The following is a 22,628-nucleotide window of genomic DNA, read 5'->3' as shown; positions in this document are numbered from 1 at the left end:
AAGAGTGTAATGGATACCATGGATGGCCCAAAAGACAGGCTAGATCAAATCAAGCCTGAATTCTCCCTAGAAGCTAAAATGATGAAATGGAAGCTATTGTACTTTGGTCACATCATGAGAAGAAAAGACTCATTGGAAAAGACGATAATGCTAGGAAAAGAGGGAGGCAGTAGGAAAAGAGGAATATCCAAAATGAGATGGCTTGATTCAATAAAGGAAGCCATGACCTGTCAGTCTACAGAGACAGGATATGTTGAAGTTGACTCCCACCCCTTGCAGCAAGAAATCCAAGCTCTCTTGAGGCAAAGGTTCTTTAATGAGAAATCATAGTTCCAGCATATATATGTCCATAGGTTACACAGAGGCAAGTAAAAGCATCTGGCTGTACACAGGTCTCTTGTTGAGAATGACATACCGAGTGCTTGTTACAGTATATCTATCCCTCTACACAAGTCCCCCACCCTAGGTGCCCATCCAGCTGGGTACAGTCAGTGGGAGAGAAGGAAGGAGCTGTCCCAAGGCCGCTGTGGTGAGCCACCTCAGATAAGAGCTCAGCCGTCCCGGGAACTAGACAGCAACTGTGGAAAACAGACACATGAGACTATTGCAACATACTCAGAGTAGGCAATATGGAGGGACTGTGGGCAACAGACCTGACAATAAGATCTAAGCAGGGCTGCTAAGGATAGGACATTTTGGAGATCTTTAATGCATAGGGTTGCCATAAGTCAAGAAGCAACTTGATGGCACATAACATACATCTAGAATCAAGACTTTTCTAGAGCTGAACAGAATTTTGCATGCCTAGTAGGGAAGAACCTTTCACTGAACAGTTATGCAGTTCAGTAAACCCACTAGAGAAGGAGGATGACCAGAAAGAAATGCCTGGGCATCGCAAGAGCTGCTTGAAAGTACACCAGAACCATAGGAGGCAGGAAAGTTGTGCTTTCCATTCTGCTTTGGTAGGTGGTAAAACACCACCGCATGACATAGGCCATTTCCACACTGTCTATAAGTACTGCGAGACTCACAGAAGGCTGCCGGCTTCCTCGGCAGCCTTCCGTGAGTCTCGCGCTATTTATAGACTGTGTGGAAACGGCCCCAGTCTCCATTTTGTTTAGATTTTAAGAAAACACTTTATGTAAAATAAATCTAATGACCACAGTGATGTTACTTTCTTGCCTTCAATTGAATAGCACAAAATGTTCTGTTTTTGCTTAGGTGTGATTTTGGCTACTCTGGAGAAAACTGTAAAGACAGTAAGTATCAGGGTTCCTATCATTTTACATGAAAACCAAAGAACTTCTTTGTAGGAACAGAGTCAAATTCTTCTTTGTTCCCAATATTTACTGCTTCCAATAGAGGACAGGATGCCACATCAACAATACAAACCTATGCAGAGTTACACCCTTCTAAGCCCATTGGCTTCAATAGATTTGGCATGGCGCTTCAAATCAGTCCTTGTCATATGAGATATGAGAAAGTATCTCTTGTGGATTATTATTCTCCTCTGCTTTTCACCCAAGCATTGCTTCCTGTGTTTCCTAGCCTTTGAAAAGAGAATTTATTTATTTACTTAAATAGTAAAGAATCCAGTAGCACCTTTAAGACTAACCAACTTTATTGTAGCATAAGCTTTCGAGAGCCACAGCTCTTTTCGTCAGATGCAAGAGAACTGTGGCTCTTGAAAGTTTATGCTACAATAAAGTTGGTTAGTCTTAAAGGTGCAACTGGACTCTTTACTATTTTGCTACTACAGACTAACATGGCTAACTCCTCTGGATTTATTTATGTCATTTATAGGCCACCTTTCTCATTGAGACTCAAGGAGAATTAAATAGTGTGAGATTAGTACAATCAGTATCAAGGACATTTCCATACAGTGTCAATGACATTTCCATAAACAAAGTCATAGGATTTTACGAAGACATAGCATTAGCAAGGATCCAATACAAAGTTGAAGAATTGTTGAAACAGACCATAATCAATTCTAGGACTTATGTTAGATAACATGAAGCACAGGTAGTATATAGAAGTACATATTCAAAGCAACAAATAATATGCAAGGCAACATAGTGGTGAAATCTATAGTCCTAACTCATTAGCGAAGTATCTGAGACCCCCTTCCTACAATACTTCCCTTCTATCTGAGTAAAAAGCCTTTTTGAATAATTCGGTTTTGCATTGTTTGCAGACAGCCAGGAGAGTGGACGCTCTCCTGACCTCCTCAGGCAGGCCATTCCACAGGGTAGGGGCCACCACAGAGAAAGCCCATGTACAGGCTGCTGTTGATTTCGCCCATGCGCAGGCTGGCATCTGCAAGAGACCCTGTTCAGATAAGCGAAGCTGCCATGGAGGGACATAGGGAGGGAGGCGGTCCTATATAGAAAAATATTTCCAAGAGGGAGACATCCAACTAAAAAACCCAATATTTTTTCTTCCCCATAATGTCCATGTATTACTCTATGTGCCATAATATATGGGTTATTTCTGTGGAAAGTCTCAGAGGTTGAGAAAATCAAATGTATCTTGCAAATGCCTTTCTATAGCCCTTAATCTTTATATAGATTATTGGAACGTGATTCCTGGGAACATAGTGAAATCCCAGTGACTTTGTAAGAGTTTCCCAAGGCAGCTGTAGAGTTCCTATCCCTATAGTATGTAGAAAATCTTTTTATCTTATAAAATAGCTTATATTTTATAGTAAAAGTGCTTGCTATGATAATTTTGATTTCCATTTTTACAGATTACATGGCCATCATCGTAGGAGTATCTGTTGCATGTGGGATTGTTATTGTAGTCTTAGCAGGAGTGCTCATTTACAGATCACTCAGGTATAAATTGTTTGACAATATGCCATTGCCAATTATGCCACACTGGATGGGGCATCCTTTTCTAACTTTACTTGTTTTATTTGGTCATCCAGCTCCTGGACTGCACATGAAACCTCTAGCATGGTATCAGGGCAGTCTCTTCTCTAGACAAAAAAATAATTAATGTAATGTGGGGTGCTGGCTCAGCTCCACACTCCAGGGTTGGGGGCAGCAGTGTCAAACCCAGTTGAAACCTTGGCTGTTTCCATACAGCCAGTTGTTCCTGCCCATTTCCCACTTTAACTGTGTGTTTTGCTGAGCCACTCCAAGCTCCTGGTGATTTCTAGAGCGGACTGAAGTCATGCTGTCACTCGACAGCTTTTAAATTTTTTTCTTCCCACCAGCCACTAAAGCAGTGGCGGGCAACAGGAGCCAATTGTGGAGGATTCTCAGCCCCTCTGGCCAGAACCTGGTACTCTGCTCAGAAGAAATATGTTGTTGCAAAGTCCACCTCCCAAAGCTGCCATTTTCTCCAGGGGAACTGATCTCTGTAGTCTGGAGAAAAGTTGTAATTCAGGGAGAACTTCAGGCCCCACCAGGAGGTTGGCAACCCTAAGCTGCAACCTGTTTGGAAAATAAAGATGGAATGACTGTTTTCATGCATTTCAGGCATCTCTACTTCTCTATAGCAATATGTCTTCTGAAGAGAGATAGGAAACTGCAGCTAGTTTAGAGTGTAGGTGTAATATGCTTGCCACAGTGGCCAGTTGACAGGTCAGATGGCCATGGTGAAATATTATTAAATATTCACTGAAAAAATGAATGCCTCTAAGCAGGGCAGTAGTTTATCTCCTAAATTTCATTATGTACTCATATGTTAACAACAACAGCATTTGATATATATGCCACCCTTCAGGACAACTTAACATCCACTCAGAGCAGTTTACAAAGTATGTTATTATTATCCTCACAACAATTTCCCTGTGAGGTGGGTGTGGCTGAGAGAGCTGTGACTGACCCAAGGTCACCCAGCTGGCTTCAAGCAGAGGAGTGGGGGATCAAACCCTGTTCTCCAGATTAGAGTCTTGCTGCTCTTAACCATTATACCAAACTAGCAAGACGTGCAGCAGAGAAGTGCAAACCTAAAAGTATAGGAAAGCTTTTTTTGCTGGCCACCTGCTATACATGCAGGCATCTCCACACAGAATTTTATTTATTAATAATTGCTATTTTGTTTTGTTGTTTTGTTGTTATTTCTATTACATTTTCTTTAAAAAGTCATTGTAGGCTAACCCTGATATTCTAGGAGAAAAGCCAAAGAGAAGAATTATTCAATTAATTGTTTATATTCATAGCATTCTTACCTAACATAGTTAAAAGTCAGGGCTTTTTTTCAGCAGGAACGCGGGGGAATGGAGTTCCGGAACCTCTTGAAAATGGTCACATGGCTGGTGGCCCTGCCCCCTGATCTCCAGACAGAGGGGAGTTTAGATTGCTAAACTCCTCTCTGTCTGGAGATCAGGGGGCGTGGCCACCAGCCATGTGACCATTTTCTCCAAGGGCAACCCACTGAGTTCCACCACCTCTTTTCCCAGAAAAAAAGCCCTGTTAAAAGTTATTACAGTTCATTGTTTACTTTAATAGTTCATTTTAACAGTAGTTAATTGCATTGTTTCACAATAATTGTTAACTAAATGGTGTTTGTAATTACCACGAGTATCAAACCTTTTCATGATGCTATAAACATGCTTGATCAATCTTTGATTGGCTAATTTTGAACCTCTCCCCCCATTCTAACCACTATGCCACATTGGATGTCTCAAAAGCCCTTTGTAGCCTGGGGCTGGGATATCAGCCTCAGGCCGCTATATCTACTTCTCCATATTTTAAAACCATGCAATAAGATCCTTTTGCCACTATTATTATAGGTGAAATTGGCACAAATTAAAATAATCGTTGCTTAACTTTGAAACAATGGAGGCAGGATTGTTGGGCTGAGGACAATTAATGACTTTCTATTTCTGTGTGTGTGATTTATAGAGCAAAAAAAGAACCTAAGCCTGAGAGGAGGAGTTTGTTAAGCAATGACTATTCGGCTACGGAAAGAGATTATAAAAGCAAATCTGCCACAAAAATTGCTCCTACAAAGAAAATCTTCCCCAGAATCCAAATGGAGAACTCAGCTGGCCAAGGAGGCCAGGCAAGAAGTAATGAAGAGGGAAGCGTAGCAAACATGGCTTACCTTCCTGAGCAAGACTATGATGATGCTGATGTAGGTGGTGATTGTTTCAGAGGGGATATTCATAAGTTTACACTAGTATTCCAAATACTATCCAATTTTAATTTTATATTCATGATTTTCACAGTTGTGATTTGAGGATGCGTGCCATGTTTTGGCTGCCTTCACTATCACTGATAAAGGCATATAACTGTGTTTTAGCTGTTAGGTTCTTAACAGTGCAAAAAAAGTGCTTGGCTCCAATGACGCATTTCCATGCACACAAAGCATGACTTTCTTGTCTCTCTCCCAGGACAGCCCAAAATGTCCTCTGAAATGCTGCTCTTAGGGGACAGGGTCCAGCCAGAAGCAGCATGGGGTGTGTGTGTTACATTTTGGACTGCATTGGGAACAGGGAAGCAGGGAAGTCACACTTCACAGGCAGAAACCTCTATTAGGTCCAAAGCAGTTTCTCCATTGTAAGCCCATTGATTTCAGTGGATCTAGACTGGAACAGCTTATTCCTTTCTAATGTTAACGGAAAACCAAGCTTTAGATTCCTAAAGCAAAGACTGCTAGATATTGATAGGCAAACCCTTTGCTCTCTGGCACAGAAGACCTGTTCCCCATTGGAGTTTGGAATCATCCCCAAGTACAAAAGCCCTGCCGCTTGTTTCTCATTGCTGTCTTTCCCTCACCTACACCGAGCCTTTATGCTTGCACGTTTTAATGTTTTACCCTCCGAAATTCTGTTTGGGAGATTTACAAACACACCCTACCCCAATAGATTATGTCCTTGTGGAAGGATGCAACCCGAATCCATACTTCATGTTTTATTTTATTGTGACTTTTCTGTTCACGTGCGGGACTCCTTGATAAGCCCTCTGCTGATCAATCATCAGGGTCAATCTGAGAGAGGATTAGTTCCTTTCTTACTATCAGATCATTGTCCCCACACTACATATTTCTCAATTGCCATATGGATTAGGGAGTATATGGTACATTCTGTCGACTGATCTTGCTGCTCTTTTGGTTCCTGCCCTGCTCGTTGTAAATTGTTTTATTGTTTTATTGAATGCCAATAAAAGGTTGATGGATAAAAGGTTGCTGATCTGACTGGAACAGCTTTGCACAGGACTGCACTTTTAATACTTCAGCTGCCATTCTTAGTACACTTAGTAGGGAGTCCCATTGCACTCAGTGGAATTTATTTCTGAGTATACCTTGCTAGGATTGCACTGTTAGAACATATTAGTGGAAAATGCAGACAAGTGCTTTGTAAAATCTAATGCTAAGCTGTAGAAATGTTATTACTTCATTTTCTTGCCAAGACTAAATTGGGTGTTCTTTTCTCTTTTCTACTGTCAATATGTAAAGCCTTCCTCCTTTGAAATGACAACCAGAAGCAAATTCTGAGTCCATTCTTAAGGAAGATTGACCTACTATGAATATGAATACTGGCGATGAAGAACTGTCCTCCAACCATTTGAAGATATTGTTGCTTGGCTGAAAATATTGTACTGAAAAAACAGGACTGAATATATTGTTGAAATCTGGTAACTAACTCTAAAAAAGTACATGCTACTTGGATGAAACTATATGTTGTTCTTATTTAACCAGTGGAAGAAAGCAGAGAAATGCATATTATTATCCACCATCGTTTTCAGATGGCTTTCACTGTATGCACCACCTCAGATGATAAGACAGCACAGAAAGCAGATGGGGCATTATCACTTTAACTGCTATATTGTCTAACAATGTTTCCTTCATCTGCTATTATTATTCTTGATTGTATCTTAAGGCAAGGATTGGCAATAGAGTTGAATTCTGCTAGGAGCTGTGTGGGGACGAATGGATTAAAAACAATTCATAAATTTTCCCTTTTAAACCTAAATCTCTCATTCTATTATACGATAAGCTCTTAGCCAATTTCTCCATCTCTCCGTGTTTTCCTTCCCACCCCTTCATCTGACCCTCACGTTCTCTGTATTTTTAAGGCAACTGCAATGTTCAATTTCATCAGGAATTTTTGCAGGGTGGGAGTTGCAGGTTTTTTTTTTTAATGAAGAAATACTTTCCTGCTTATCTGGGGAGTTCCCCTTCTCAATATGTAAAGTTTTGCCTATGGAGCCCCCTGGTTCTCTGCCCCAAAGTTTCTTATTAGAGGGACCCACATCTGGAGGCCTCAGAGGAATCAAGGAAAGGGGGGAAATAATTTGGAAATTTTCTTCTGAGGAGCTTGAGTAGGCCCATTTCTCTCTCTTTTCCTCCCTTTAACTAATGCAAGATGAGGTGGTAACTAGGTGGTTCCAGGGACTGTAGGTAGAACATTCCAGTTTTGAAACCCCCGTCACATAGGATGTCCATGTAACTATAAAATTAGCACAGAATGGAGAAAAACTCTACAAATCATCTTTTTGTCTGCTGTGTTGGTTTTCTATTTGCAGAGGTTATTTTAACACAGGGGAACATTCCAGAATGTGAGCTTTCACCTCCTTCTATGAAGTAGTGCAGTCCTTTTTTTTTTACTACCTCAGGTCTCTGCTCCTGCATTATCATCTTATTCTCTTGCAAGTATCAACCAAGCACCCAACCACTATCCATTTCTTTCAAAATTTTGGGTCTCATGGGCCATTCAGCTTAAAGTAGGGGACCAAGGCCAGATCCAACCCACTCAGTTAGTGAGTAACTGGGCATTCACTCACTGAACCAAAGTTATGAAAATAATGAAGAGAACATAAATAAGGGAAGAACGATTAGTTTGTTTGGAGTCAAATTGCAAGTCATGAGAACCAGAGCATTGAGGTTCCTTTATGCAGTATTTAGAAAAAAGATTTCCAGATTTTGAGGCATCTTTCACATTGTAATGGGTCTCTTTCACATATGATGCCAAAGAGCACCTTAACACAATATTCAAGCAGGTCTCCACTTTACTGATGGCATTTTTAAGACACTCAAGGTACCTATTTAAAGAATATGAAGCATTCACACTGACAGTATTTTGGAGTAAGAATTAGGTTCTCAAACTGTATGATAGCCCCCCTAAAAAGCATGGGCACCTGAATGGAGAGGGTGAGAGGATGAGGCAAGGTGATGCTTCCTCCTCCCACAAGTTACAAACTTGGAAAGCTGAATGCTTTCTGAGAGGGGATCCTCCATACTGGATTTGTGAGGAAGATTGTTTCCTCAATGCCCATCACCTTTTGGAAAGTTGGTAACACTCAATAACATTTCAATAAAAGTTTATACATTTTGGCAATAATATGACAATCATTTGTACATAGTTTTGTCTCAAATTCAGTTTGAATATTGTTCTAAGGATGTTTTACTCTGTGTGGATTAAGAATGGGTTGAAAATGTCCTGTTATATTTTTCTAGTGACATTTGTGAATCAATGCCCCAGTCCTCATACCCTTGCATGCAGAAGCATTCATTTGTCTGCAAGCAAGGAAATACTCGTTTGCAGTATAGATGGCTGGTGAAAGACTGAAAAAAGCAGAAGGGAGAATAAGTTGAGAATGTGGCTTGGGTTTGGTTAACATACCATGATATGGTTAACATACCGTGATACGTTAGAATTTTCGCAAGATGAATATAAAATAAAGAGAAGATTTAACAATAGAAGGATATGCTTGTCAGTGGTTTTCTTGTTTGCAAATCTTAGAAAGGTTTAAATTAGATAAAAGGCATTATGACTTTGAGCAATCCAAAACTGAATTTGAGACAGAACTATGTACAAATGATTGTCATAATGTATAAACTTCTATTGAAATGGGAGACAGAGGAAGAGCAAGTGAAAGAATATGATTAAATGGGCTAAAAATTTTGGATATAATATACAAACGGAGCAGTGGGAAAATATGTGATTAAAAGGATTGAAAAATTCACATTAAGTTTGAGTCTTAATGAGAATTTTGACAAGACGATGTACCGTTGGTATATGTCTCTGGAGAAATTGGCCAAAATGTATAAAGGTACTTCAAGTTTGTGTTGGAAATGTGAATAACATAAAGGAACATTCTACCATATGTGGTGGACATGAAAGAAAGAAAGAAAAATTGGATACAAATACAATTATTAATTCAGAAGATTTTAATATAGAAAAAAAATCAGAGTCTTTTCTTTTGGGATTAATGGACACCCAGCTGGAAAGAAGTCATGGAACTTTGTTTTTATATATGACAACAGTAGTGAGATTATTATATGTGCAAAAGTGGAAGAATCCAATACTGCCTACAATAAATGGTTGGTGAAGGTGCTGGTACTTGCAGCAATGGGTAATCTTACTTCACTAATTAGAGAAAAGACAATAAGTTCATTTATTTCTGGGAGGAAATCCTTTATAGACTTTTTGCATGAAACAGATAATAATGATTTGATGATTTGTGGGCATGATGAATAATGAATTTGGACAATAGAATAAAGGGTTTTCTTTGTAAACATAGAGTAAGAGAAAATTTTGTAATGATATCTATATTTGTCACAGAGAAAATGGGAAGCTTTCTTTTAGTTTAAATAGGGTTTTTGTCCTTTTTCTATATTTTAGTTTGTTTTTGTTAGTTGTTACTCTTTTTTCTTTTATATAAACTTTAATTTAAAAAAGAGACAATGTGGCCTGGGTTTAAAAGTTTGACAAGCACAGATGTCAGGCATGGCTTTTAGAATCATTTTTTAAAACTCTGCAGTTACAAATGGCTGCTGGTCCTGTATTGCTGAAAGCTCTACTCTATTATGAAGTGACTATTACAAAATTGTACCTTAATTGTCACAGAATCAGGATTTTGAGGGAAATGCTAAGACTTGGGAGTAACCTCAATGAATTCAGTAGGTCTTATTTTAAATCAACATGCATATGGTTGGGATGTATAGAATCCAGATTTAGTTCCAAGTACCAATCCAGATGGCTCTGAATACAGATGTGGTGATGTTTTTCATGCTTGAGGACTCAGATATGTAGTCTGGGTCCAGCAGATAACTAGCAAATCCAAAGCTAAATTTACATAGAACAAAAACAGATTTGCTAACTCTCCCATTTTTAGCTAGATATTCCAGTTTTACAGCTATTCTCTGCCAGAAAAAAGTGGCTTTAGTTATTTGTGATTACTTTTTGTTATAGCTATGAGAAATGTTTGTTTCTCTTAAGATTTTTATTGCCCCCTATAAGTATTTATATTGCCCTGCTTCTTTCTTCCCTGTCTCTCATATTACCAACTTCCCTTTATTATTTGTTTATGGACTTCTTAACCTATTTCCCACCAGTAAAATCCATTTTAATTATACATAGCACAGCCAGGTATATATATATATCTATGAATATTTAACTAGCTTAGGTATGTGTAAAGTATTTTAATCTAACTATCATGTTAAAGTTTAGAGATCTTTATTTTCATTTATGCCTACCTGTATTTTATGGAATATAGAGTTAGTCATCATTCTTCTGTGCAGTCCCACATTGGGACACATTGGGACTGCACAGGCGCAGGCCTCTTGCGGAGAGATTTCTCTAACTTTTAAAATTCATAAGGGAGTGTTCTGCCTTTACTGCACACATGCAGGAGTTTCCCACCGAAATACGGGTAGAGAGAAGGAGCTTCCCTATTTTCTTTAGTTCTTTCACCACCACCATTGAGAAGGTTCTTCCTAACTCATCTTGCTTACCTCGATTTTCTTCACTTGTGTATCTCTGTTGATTTCGTCATATTTCAAGAATCACCTAAAAATAAATAAATGAAAGAAACAAGTTCACAAGGTGAAATAAAATGGTTTACACTGATGAGCGCAATATCACCTGCTGTGTCTAAGGGAACCTATAACATATTGGCTTTCAGAGGTTCAGGCCAAAATGCCAGAAGTGACAGAGCTTCTTGGCCCATAATGGTGTTATGGGAGAAAGTTCCCTCAGGCTCATTTACCTGGCAGTAAAGTTATCTGGCGCGATGGAGCCACCAGCCCAATCCAAACTTCAGCCATCAGTTCTGGGGGCTAGATCTTCTAATCTGAAGAAATGTCGGCCATCAATTCCAACTGTTTCCCGTCGGGTTCCTGTTCAGTGACAAGCAATGCCCTTCCTGGTCGCTCACCCGAACACAAGAAACATCACTCACCGGATCTGACCATACAGAACATGCCACCTCTGAACTGCCTGTTAAAGAGGCAAAATAGCAAATCTAAGCCTGTGGCGGCTCAGGAGAACTGAGGGAAATAGGGGTGCTCTGCCACTCTATCTGTGTTTTGGCAGGAAATGCCTGCACACACACCGCAAAGATGGAGCGCCCCTTTATGGATTTTAAAAGCTAGAGAAATTTCTCTGTGGTAGGCCTGCGCATGCGCAGTCCCAATGTGTGCCTGCACAGAAGAAACTCAACAAACAACAGTTATAGGTAAGTGCAACCCTGTTTCTTATTCCATAAAACTGACCATTATAATGTTTTTAGATACCTCAATTTCCTTGTATAAATGGCTTTCTTACTTAAAAAACGGTCATTCATGCATGGTGTCTTGCTCAATAAGTCTATACCCAAGCATACCATCATGAATAAAGACTGCTTTGCCACATATGCCAGCATTGGGAGACAACTGCCAGTACCCAAGTCCTAACATATGTACATCATAATAAAAGAGTCCATGTGGTATAGTGGTTAGAATGTTGGATTGAGACTAGGTTCAGATCCTTGTTCAGCCATAAAACTGACTGGATGACCTTAAGCCAGACATCAACATCTGTGAGCCCCACCTATTTCACAGGACTTTTGTGAAGATAAAATTTGAGAAGGATGCCCTGAAATTCTTGGGGGAAGAAAAGGACAAAAGCGTTATTGAAATAATTCACATATGACCATTAAAAATGATGTACAAATAAGCTATCTACTGCAGTGTAAATAAAATACTACACCAGCCATATCCTGAGCCATCTCTTATTTATAACTTCTTAAATTGTTCAGGTGTTTTGACTATTTTAGGTGTTTCTAGAATACATGTGCTTTCTTTTGGACAACACTGTGCATATAAAAATGAGGTCATGCTAAATTTTAAGAGAAATCAAGAGGCACAATTTATAAGGCAATCTGAAAGAAACTTCTGTTTATGTTTTTAGTTGAGACTGAGCCTCTGTCTATGCATTCAAAGTTCCTCATGTAGTTGTCACCACTTCAGGAAGATGCAGGGTCGTATTATCCATAAGGCTGACTAGGCTGAAGCCTAGGGGCCCTGCAGGAACTAGGGGCCCATCAATTTTTTTTACTGAGGCACACCCCCATATAAATTACAATTGATTCCCTTATAAACCCCTATTAATAAGATAATTAACTGCTTCCTTATTGAAGTGAAACAAATAGTCTCTTAAAACAATTATCCATAAATTATATATTTTAGTAAATAATTCACTTCAAAATATTACAGTATTGAACAATTATACCCCCAACATGTGCTTTCCTGAAGAGTTCTACTCGCGCAATGAAAATATATTTTAAAAATGTGAATAGAATTCTTCAGGAGACCCTCAAAGTGGATTATAAAGTTCTCAACAGGCTTCCTTCTGCAGTAAATTACTCTGTTTATTGCCCTGTGTAACACAAAGAACTACTACACGAGAGTCAGTCTCCAAGTGCTGCTAACTCTGAAATGCTGGATAAGAGGAACCTCTAAGACTGCCATGCCCGTCATTTTATAAAGTATGCAGAGCTGTGCGCTCCGGGCAGGAGAAGTTATGCCACACACAAATTGGTTCTCTTTCCAAGTCTGCAGTTTTTTTAGTATGATATACTCATAAGTGTCAATCCAATGGTCATTGATAGGTGGATAAAGTTGTGAGCATCCCTTTAATCATTTGGATAATGTTTAAACTGAACCAAAAGCCTCTGTAGGTCTATCCTTAGACAGTCTTAGAGGTTCCTCTTATCCAGCATTTCAGAGTTAGCAGCACTTGGAGACTGACTCTCGTGTAGTAGTTCTTTGTGTTACACAGGGCAATAAACAGAGTAATTTACTGCAGAAGGAAGCCTGTTGAGAACTTTATAACCATTAGGGCTTAATACTGATTACTTTGAGTTGTTTCCTTTGATGTGTAGTTTGAGTGTCCCTTTAAGACAAAGTCAAGCCATTGGGGGTAGCTCAATATAAACGTTCCTTACTTATTACAATGGCGTGCTTTAGAAGATACAGCCGCCCTGCTAAAAGAAGATACAGCTGCTCAGGTCCGGGAGTGAATAATTGTTACAGTGTTTAAGGGTCTACCACACAGGTTTGTTGTTGATATCTGCTGACAATTGTATATTATGATGAATTTGTATAAATTGGATGTCATGTAAAATTGCTTATGGTATAGTATGTAAGATGTTTGTTTTGCAGTGTTTGGCCACGCCCCTGAGGAAGATTCTATACGAAATCTGAGCTTTTCAGCCGGCCCCAGATTGGGTGTGCAGCCGTGGATTCCCTTACCATGTGTGGACATAGCTGTGCATGAATGCTACTTTATTTAAAGAAGACACAGGACACATTTTGTTTGGACCTTTGTATTTTTCAAGTTTAAGGAAGAATCATTGTATAAATTGTATTTGGTCATCTCACTGATTGATTTATATAAGAAATACATATGGCCCTTTGGGCACTTATAATAGAGTTGTTTATTAATTTGTAATTGTTGTTCCTTCCCGTGAGGGTTCTCTTTAGCTAACCCTCCCTCTGTGGCAGCTATTTTGTACTCAAGATTCCAAGAGTTCCCACAGGCTCGACAACATTAGGGATCCCTAATACAGTGGATGGGATGCCCAATAGCTGCTTGCATGATTCTACGTCTTGTTGAGAGAGAAATTCTGTGAGTGAGCATTGGTATAGAGAGCCTGGCTCGTAGGTTACTTCCCATGTTACTTCTCTTTAGCTAACCCTCCCTCTGTGGCAGCTATTTTGTACTCAAGATTCCAAGAGTTCCCACAGGCTCGACAACATTAGGGATCCCTAATACAGTGGATGGGATGCCCAATAGCTGCTTGCATGATTCTACGTCTTGTTGAGAGAGAAATTCTGTGAGTGAGCATTGGTATAGAGAGCCTGGCTTGTAGGTTACTTCCCATGTACAGCAACAGCAATAGGGTTCTACATGGAAGAATTTTGAATGTATGGATCAGGTTTGTAAAATTAAAAATGACAAAAGAGATTGCTCAGCAGTTTCAGTTGCTGCATCATTACTTGCTGACAAACTGGAGAAAATTAAAATAAACATGGCAAGTATGATAATGATAGCTAACAGCCATATGCTCAGTTGATTCCATACATGGCAGGGCCTAGCAATCTGCAAAAGTGGATTAAATGTAAGTAAGTTAAAAGTCTGGAAGAGGCCAGCCAGAGTAGGAGGTAAAAAAGAGCAGAACTGAAAAGAGAGATTGTCTTACCTACTAGAATATATAACTAACTTATTTTTCATTACATGAAATAGTAGAAATACTCAGAATTGGAGGAAAGCAAATTACGATTATTCTACAAACTTGTGGTTCATACGTCCATGAACACTCTGAGCACAACCAACTGGAAAGTTTTCCTTTGCAAAAATTATTGAAATGAGAGAGAGCTTAAGAGAGATCTGGGTCATTATAAGTCGCATGTTCCCCGCATTCCCCACGCAATCCCGAGTGCCGGTCACATTACCTCATTAAACCTCATTTCATTCGCATTTCTCCCAAATATGTGGTCACAGGTTTTCAACGGGAGTTTCACGGTGGCCGTGAACGGGCCAATGCGCAATTTACGCGTTTTTTTTAAAAACCACCCCCCTTCCTGTCTCTCCGGCCGTTCCGAGAGTTCCTATTGGCTGATTCAACTTGCAAGTGCTCCATAGTCTGCAAAGACTGTTTTTGACTTCATAGCATTGGATTTATTGATTATGCTGTTTCTGAATCAAATCTGGTAGTTTGAAAAATCATTTTGGGGTGAATCCATCCTCAGAACGGACTCGCGAAACTTCCTTTTTAACTGTTTATTTTTTTTATTTTATATTACTGTAATATCGAAATTATGAAATATCAAAATAATGACACTCCAAGGAAGTGAAACTTCAGTAAAATTCAGGCACTGAACTGTCCTGCATAGGAAATGCCCATGAAAGCTTCCCACATGCTTCCAAATTTCCAAAAAAGAAATGGGAGAGAGCCATCAGTGCTGTCAGTGGGGGAAAGAGAGGCATCATTATCTTCAATGATGTTTCTTTATAAGGCAAGATCGAAATAACGGAAAAGTGCGCTCAAAAAATTTTTTAAAAAATGGGCGGGGAAAAAAAGGTCCCACCCAAAAAAGAGGTTTTCGAGCGGCCGTGTGACCGGAGGGACACGCGAGAAAGACGGATTGGAAGCAGGGATGTGAACGAAGAGGAAAAAATCGCGGATTGGAGGCAAACGGAAGATATCCGATAAACATGCGGGTAATGGGTGAATGTGGATTCGACCCTGTACTCCACAGGTGCCCATGGTCCTGTGCAGCTCCCATTAAGCGTAACAAGGTTTGAGCTACATAACTTCCTGTTCACCGGGGAATTAAACTAAAAGATACCTATCCCAGGACCAATTAAAAGACTTATTTTGCATATACAAAAGGTATTTGTTTTTCAGTCTATATTTTTTAAAAACCCTAAATTTTAAATTAACCATAATTTTCTACTTTTAATGATCATATATTAACATCCTTTATGGAGCTAGTATTATAGCTGAAAAGAGCGGTGTTATTCAACCTTTTTCTAGTATGCCTAACACGGTTCTTTGTTCTTTCATGCAAATCCTTTGGTGCTCCTTCCCAGTATCTTCAGCCTCCATTTGCCTTCCATTTGAATTATAATACAAATATGACATGGCTTTCTGATACTTTTCTTTTATGAAGCTGTTATTTTATTAAATGTTATGAAACATTTAATAGTGCAATAATTGAAAATCATTTTTCTCCATATATTACATGAAAACTTCATGTAAACTTCACTGAAAACTTCATACAGTTCAAAAGTGAGAATCAACATAACTAATTTTCAACATTGCTCTGTCTGCTCTGTCTGTGGGTATTTAAATCCAGGCTGAAACTATGGACAGACAAAACACATCTTTCTACAAACCTGAGAAAAGCCCCAGGTTTGCAGGAAAATTGAAATAAAAAAGCAACATTGGGGGGATAAAATCACCTAAAAAATAGCAGCAGTGCCTGTACATTCAAGAAATGGATAATCTCTGAGATCTCAGTGGCCATTTTAGGGGTTCCTAGGCAACCACAACAGCATTGCCTGCTTTCAAACAACAGTTTCTGTCAGGACTCTAATCTGGTGAACCTGGTTTGATTCCTCACGCCTCCACTTGAAGCCAGCTAGGTGACCTTGGGTCAATCACAGCTTCTAGCTGTCTCAGCCCCACCCACCTCACAGGGTGTTTTGTTGTGGGGATAATAATAACTGTAAACCGCTCTGAGTGGGTGTTAAGTCATCCTGAAGGGCAGTAGATAAATTGAATGATGAAGATGATGATTATTAAAAGGCAATAGAGTATTCATTTATAAAATAAAAAGGATCAATTGCACAAAATACACACAGCACATCAACAGAGAGCTAACTAGAAAACAGTGGGGGAAATGGGACAGAAATTCGGGACTGGGTTATATATTTACCAGTCTAGGAGAGGAGGAGGAGGAGGAGGACATCCCGTACAGCAGCAGCCTTGAGCAACCAGCTCTTCATGGCAGGGAGAAGGAGGGGACTCAGACTTGTGTCTGAGGGTGCATGTGGGGAGGTCCCAGGACACACAGAGCACATGGCAGGACAGCCTAATTATACAGCAAAGCATATCCTGGGGCGAAACTGACATCATGCTCCCAAAGACAATAGCTTGATGGCTGTCTCCGGAGGTGAGACAATAAAGTTGGGAAAGCTTGATTAAACCTTCCTGAGAAGAAATAACCGTGTAAAAAGATGACTGATGACCCACAATGGCTGGATGGGTGAGATTGATCAGTTCCTGAATGGCTCAGGCTGGGAGAAGGGAAGATCAGCAGGGTGGGTGACGAGATTAACTCAACAGCTTCTGGAGACCCCTTTGTTACACAGTTCTGCACATCTTCAGGGGTATGGGGCTGAAAGCTAGTCTTACCTCACAGGTCACATTCCAGTATTTTTCCATCTCCCGGCTGGGAGCTGGTATCCATTTCTTGCATAGCCAGGCAGTTTGTCTGTATATAAAATACATGAAGAGAGGGGTTTCTGATATTCTAGATTCATAAGCTACCCTCTTAGTCTAAGGGCAAGTTTGACTACTAACAATGTATTTGCAACTTGACTTCCTGTTTGTTACTGATACTCGTATGTAAGTAAATAAAATACATTCATGCTTTTGCCTAGGAAATAATTTCAAAGATTTCAGTTGTTATGATCTTTGAACCTGCATTGCATTATAGTGTTATTCCAAGAGATATCATAAATGGTTTTTAAAATATGTAAAAATTAAAGCTTCCACAAGATGAGGCTATGTAATAACTCTGCTTTAGATACTTGAGTTCAGTAGGTACCACACTTTTGATTTCCTGATGGGATTTTTTGTTAATTTATTTTTTTTAAAAAAAAATTTATTGGGTGAGTAAAAATTAATATTACAAATTTTCAATTAAAACCCTCACTTCCATATTCTCCCACCCTTTTCCCTCCCCCCTTAATCTAAGACTTCCAACAGTTTTCCAACCCGCTGTCTGAATCTACTACTTATATCCCCTTTTCTATTCTTAACTGTCTTAACACACTAGTAAAATAGATAATATATATTAGATTAAACAAAACCTAACATCAAACTATCAGTTACAGTGTGTTTCTAACTTATCTCTTCTCTTCTCTTGTAAAGATCAGTATCTCCTCCTTTCTGCAAAATTAATAGTTATCTAACAACCATAATTGTCCCTTTACGTCCCACTTCTTTTCCAAATACTGTTTTAGTTTACCCCAGTCATTAAGAAATTCTTCTGGATCCTGTTCTCTCAACTTTCTTGTCATTTTATCCATTTCTGCCATGTACAGCAATTTTTGTATCCAGTTTTCAATAGTGCATCTTCCACTTCTGAGCATATAAAATTCTTGCCGCTATTGGGGATTTTTTGTTAATTTATAATGTAGCAATGAAAGGACTATGTTGTCCCACATGTCCCTACAAGATCACCTTAAATAACAGGGGGAAAGTTGAATTTTTGATATCAGCTAGCTAATGTCCAAATTATACATTTTTCCCAGTAACAAAATTATTTCCAGCAAACTTTTCCTTTATTGCGAAGAACATATGAGAAAAATTGAAGTAAAACCATTTGCAGTAGATAAATATGAGTGGGTTTGATTTGATGGGCCCAGTATATTAATACTGAGCTGGTAGCATGTGAGGTAGAAGACTGCCAAAATGTAGAAATGGTAACCAGATCTTTCCTTTTTTTTAATGTAAAAAAGACAATTATTTGTCTCCCCTGAGAAACTCAGAATTATAAGGAAAGTTCTTCCATTGAAACAATATTCCAGACTCCAGGCATTACATTGCTATTGCTTATCACAAGGGAGAGACAACTTATTCCATCTTGAGGCTATGGTTATCCTGGCAGTTGTAGAAACAACAGTGATCATCTTTATTTAAGCTCCAAAAAATGTTTTTCACCTATTTCAAAATGCTACTGGTGATATTCCTGGTACTATTTTGAACATGTGCACCAAGGCCCTTAATAGCGGCATCAGCAATACATTTGTATGGGTGTGTTTCATGTCCTCCTGAGTTTATCATCATCATTATCCAAACTGAATGTAGCACACTTTGGAAAGTACCTGAAGAGTACCTGAAAAGTACCAGAGAAGAGTACCTTTTTCATGCATGTACTCAAACGGTTTTCTGATTTTCAAGATTTAATTGTTATACTAGACTAGAGGTAAAACAAATGGCTCATTTTAAGTGCTGTCATGTTTAGGAATGTGGGAAGTTCTCATATTACTCCTCTAGCAGCTGCTCTCAGCTTCCTGGTGAATCTTCCAGAGTAGCAACAATGTACACACTGGTCAGCTTCCATCACCTTTGGCAATTAGGAAAGACAGGGGTCTCAGCTCAGGCCACCTAAAAACTGGAAATGGATTAGAGAGGACATTACATTAAATCATTCATAAGCATTCATAATATGTAAAAATTAAAGCTTCCACAAGATGGGGCTATGTAATAATTCTGCTTTAGATACTTGAGTTCAGTCGGTACCACACTTTTGATTTACTGATGGCAATGGTCATTTTCCGTTCCACTCAAGAAAAAAAAACTGAAGTAAAACACTTGAAAGCTGAGTGAAGGAAAAGACTGGAACTCAGTATTCTTGCTGTCATGTGTTTTACTTAGTGAAGTTTCTGAACCATCTTAAAGGCAGTCACACATTTGGATGGTATTATGTAGATTATGTTTTGGGTATTTGGATTTTTCTTTTGGACCAGTATGGCTGACGACTTCTTTCTACTTTTATAGTAGAGTGTGTTAGAGTGATCCAGCATACATAACTGTGGCCAGATCCATCTTCTCTGGGAATAGCCAAAGCTCTTGTACCAATCTAAGCTGATCAAAGGCTGTCCTGGCAACTTCAGCTGCCAGTTTATCTGCTGAAAGTGGTGTGCCCCCACGCTGTGTATCTGCTTCTTCAGGGGGACTGTAACCCCATCTATGATGGATCATACTCCATATATAAGACCCACCGCCTACAGTAATAGTACAGATCGAGAGGAGTTAGCCATGTTAGTCTGCAGTAGCAAAATAGCAAAGAGTCCAGTAGCACCTTTAAGACTAACCAACTTTATTGTAGCATAGGCTTTTGCATGCATCTGACGAAGAGAGCTGTGGCTCTCAAAAGCCTATGCTACAATAAAGTTGGTTAGTAATAGTACAGTTTAGGAAACTACCACTTCATAGTAACATGTAGAACAATCAAACTGAAAAAAAACCTCTAAGAAAGCAACATGTCATATTTGGGAAAGAGAGAAAAAGATCCCCTGTGTATGTCTGCATGCAGACTGGAGAGTATCATGCATATTTTTAAAAAACGGTGCTATGTATGTAAGATGTATAGGCAGGCCCATCTTAAATAACTACCCAAACTACCCAACAGGACTAAGTTCCTGTTGAGTTAAATTGAACAGGATCTTGTTGCAAGGAATCTACCTTTAAAAATGAAGACGTCTTAAAGTGTGCCATCATCTAATTTTCAATTATTTTGCCCCACTGCCTAATTAAAACGTATTGAAATCCTCTTTGTCCTCCCAATGTATTTCTTTGGTATGACTTTTGGAATCCGCATTGCTAAATTGCCATTTTCCCTTTTCATGTGTTCCTTCTATAGCCACAACGTCTGGTTCATGCAGAGGGAGAGCAATATATATGATGAAAGTGAGAGAAGTGAACTGAGCTGGCAAAACAAGCACTGGGGGCATTCCTGTTTGGTTTTCTTGACAAGCAGAATGATGAAACTGTGGTTAAAGAGAAATCCCTGCAAAGTCAAGCGTCTGGCTTAAAGCCATAAGCCTGTAAAATTTTAAATATGTCAACATGAAGAATCAGTTTTAGTTGCATCTTGATATTCTGCAGGAGAAATCAGCGACTCGTAAAACTAGTTGCTAAATGTGTAACAGAAGTGAAGTTTGAAACTTGCATGACACAGTACCTCAGTGAGGAATATGGTTTATCAGAAACTTAGACTTCATATTGAAGCTGACAACCTTCTAGCCCTTTCGGCTGCCGAAAAAAGGCTTGAAGCCGTGTTGGCATTGTTTAAGGCTTCCTGGAAGACAGAAGAAAGCAGGCTCAAATGCTAACAAAAGAAGGATGAAATGCTAAAGGGTTAGTAAACTTGCAAAAAACAGCAATAGAATGTGCTCCCACATACCCCATTCTGCCAAGGAGGAGACAGCTCTCAGCTGGTTTGGTGGCTAAAGAGCCTGTCTAGAATCTAGGAGATCCAGTTTAATCCCCACTCTGCTAAAGAAGCTTGGGGCAGCAAATATTGTCAGTTTACTCTACCCCGCAGTCTTTTTTTTTCTTTTTATTAATTTTCCATTTTTTAAATATAACAATAAAAACATATAACAAATAGCAAGTAACAATAAAGAATCTACAATTACAACTTGTAACATTCAAAACTTTGATAAAACTCCATACATTGGCTTTTTGATAAACTACAACTTGCATTATGTTGTTTGGCTTCTTAATGAGTTACCATAATGCCCCGCAGTCTTGAGAGCCAATTTAGTGTAGTGGTTAAGAGCAGTGAGACTCTAATCTGGAGAACCAGGCTCGATTCCCCACTCCTCCACTTGAAGCCAGCTGGGTGACCTTGGGTCAGTCACAGCTCTTCCAGAGCTCTCTCAACCCCACCTATCTCACGGGGTGATTGTTATGGGGATAATAACAACATACTTTGTAAACCACTTTGAGTGGGTGTTAAGTTGTCCTGAAGGGTGGTATATAAATATTATAAATGGAAGGAAGGGAGAACAGTGTTATAAGCTGTCTTGGGTCCTACTGGAAAGAAACGCAGGGCATAAACTTGACTATTCCAAATAATCTGTAAAGACTCTTCGTAATAACCATTACAGGCAGTCAGTGTGATGTAGAAGTTAAAGTGTCGAAGCCGAATTACATTTTGGGAAATCTGGGTTAATATCTCTACTCAGCCATTGAGTTCACTGGGTGACCTTGGGCCAGCCACCTTTGCTTAGTCTAAACTTTCTCGCAGGGTTGTTGTGAGAACAAAATGAAGGAAGAAGGAACTGTGTATTCTGTCCTGAACTCCTTGGACTAAAGGCAGGATAAAAATGTAATATACTAGATTGGTACAAAAGTATGAAAGAAAGCCACGCCTTTCTCTATAAACTGAAATACTCTTTTGGGCACTGTTGCTTCAGAGATAGCGGTGGATTCATCAACCCCTCTGTGAATCTGAGTTATCAATTTATGTTTTTAACCCGTGTCAATGACTGGAGTACCACACCGGACCTAGCAGCCATCATTGCTTGTCTTGACAGAACTTTTTGGTAGATTGTTCACATCCAGTTTCCAACCACAGTGGGCCCGGATAAACACAGTGCTAGAGTCTAATGGAAGGAGGGGGAAACATTTTGAGTTGGGGAAGGCAAAACCTAGTCTCTGTTCCTCTATTCCCCTATTTTCCTTGATTGCCAAGTAACACAAGCAAAGTATTTCCTTCTGTCTGCTGAAGGACATGCAGGTTGGCTGTCTCAACTGATTGCATGTATATAGAAAAAGTTATAGCCTCTTGTCTCTACAATGGTCTAACTCTGCCCTGCCTCTCAGTGTATGCAAGCAAAGTTTGCTCAGTATGTGGATTTATTTTCTGAATTTATCTGCTTTGGGTGGTTCCCCCCACCACATTTTTTTCTTTATGCTTTTTCTTTTGGTGATTCCCAAACTAGTCTCTGTCAGGACAAGGCCAGGAACACCAGCAATAAGCTTTAGCAACTTGTTCTGTGGGTCATGTGCAGCTGGGGTCATTCATCCAATGTGTACACATTGGCACTGACCGATAGGAATATCCTGGAACTACTGTCCGCCAGGGAGCTGGATACTTTGAAATAA

General features: G+C 39.3%; 1 protein-coding gene across 3 annotated transcripts in view; it reads left to right on the top strand.

Moving 5' to 3' along the window:
• MUC13 (mucin 13, cell surface associated) overlaps positions 1 to 11,929 on the top strand; it is an 88,486-nt gene extending 76,557 nt beyond the window's left edge. For all 3 annotated transcript variants that reach the window (XM_054971357.1, XM_054971355.1, XM_054971356.1), the window contains 4 exons: positions 1,222 to 1,259; positions 2,747 to 2,834; positions 4,854 to 5,085; positions 6,409 to 11,929. In XM_054971357.1, the coding sequence (XP_054827332.1) occupies positions 1,222 to 1,259; positions 2,747 to 2,834; positions 4,854 to 5,085; positions 6,409 to 6,447 (397 nt within the window). In that variant the 3' untranslated portion in view covers positions 6,448 to 11,929. The remainder of the gene's footprint in view (positions 1 to 1,221; positions 1,260 to 2,746; positions 2,835 to 4,853; positions 5,086 to 6,408) is intronic.
• The last annotated feature ends 10,699 nt before the right edge of the window (positions 11,930 to 22,628 follow it).

Source organism: Eublepharis macularius, chromosome 2 (assembly GCF_028583425.1).
Source record: "Eublepharis macularius isolate TG4126 chromosome 2, MPM_Emac_v1.0, whole genome shotgun sequence".
NCBI lineage: Eukaryota > Metazoa > Chordata > Lepidosauria > Squamata > Eublepharidae > Eublepharis > Eublepharis macularius.
Note: the sequence above shows the minus strand (reverse complement) of the source record. Positions and strands in the feature narration are given on the sequence as shown.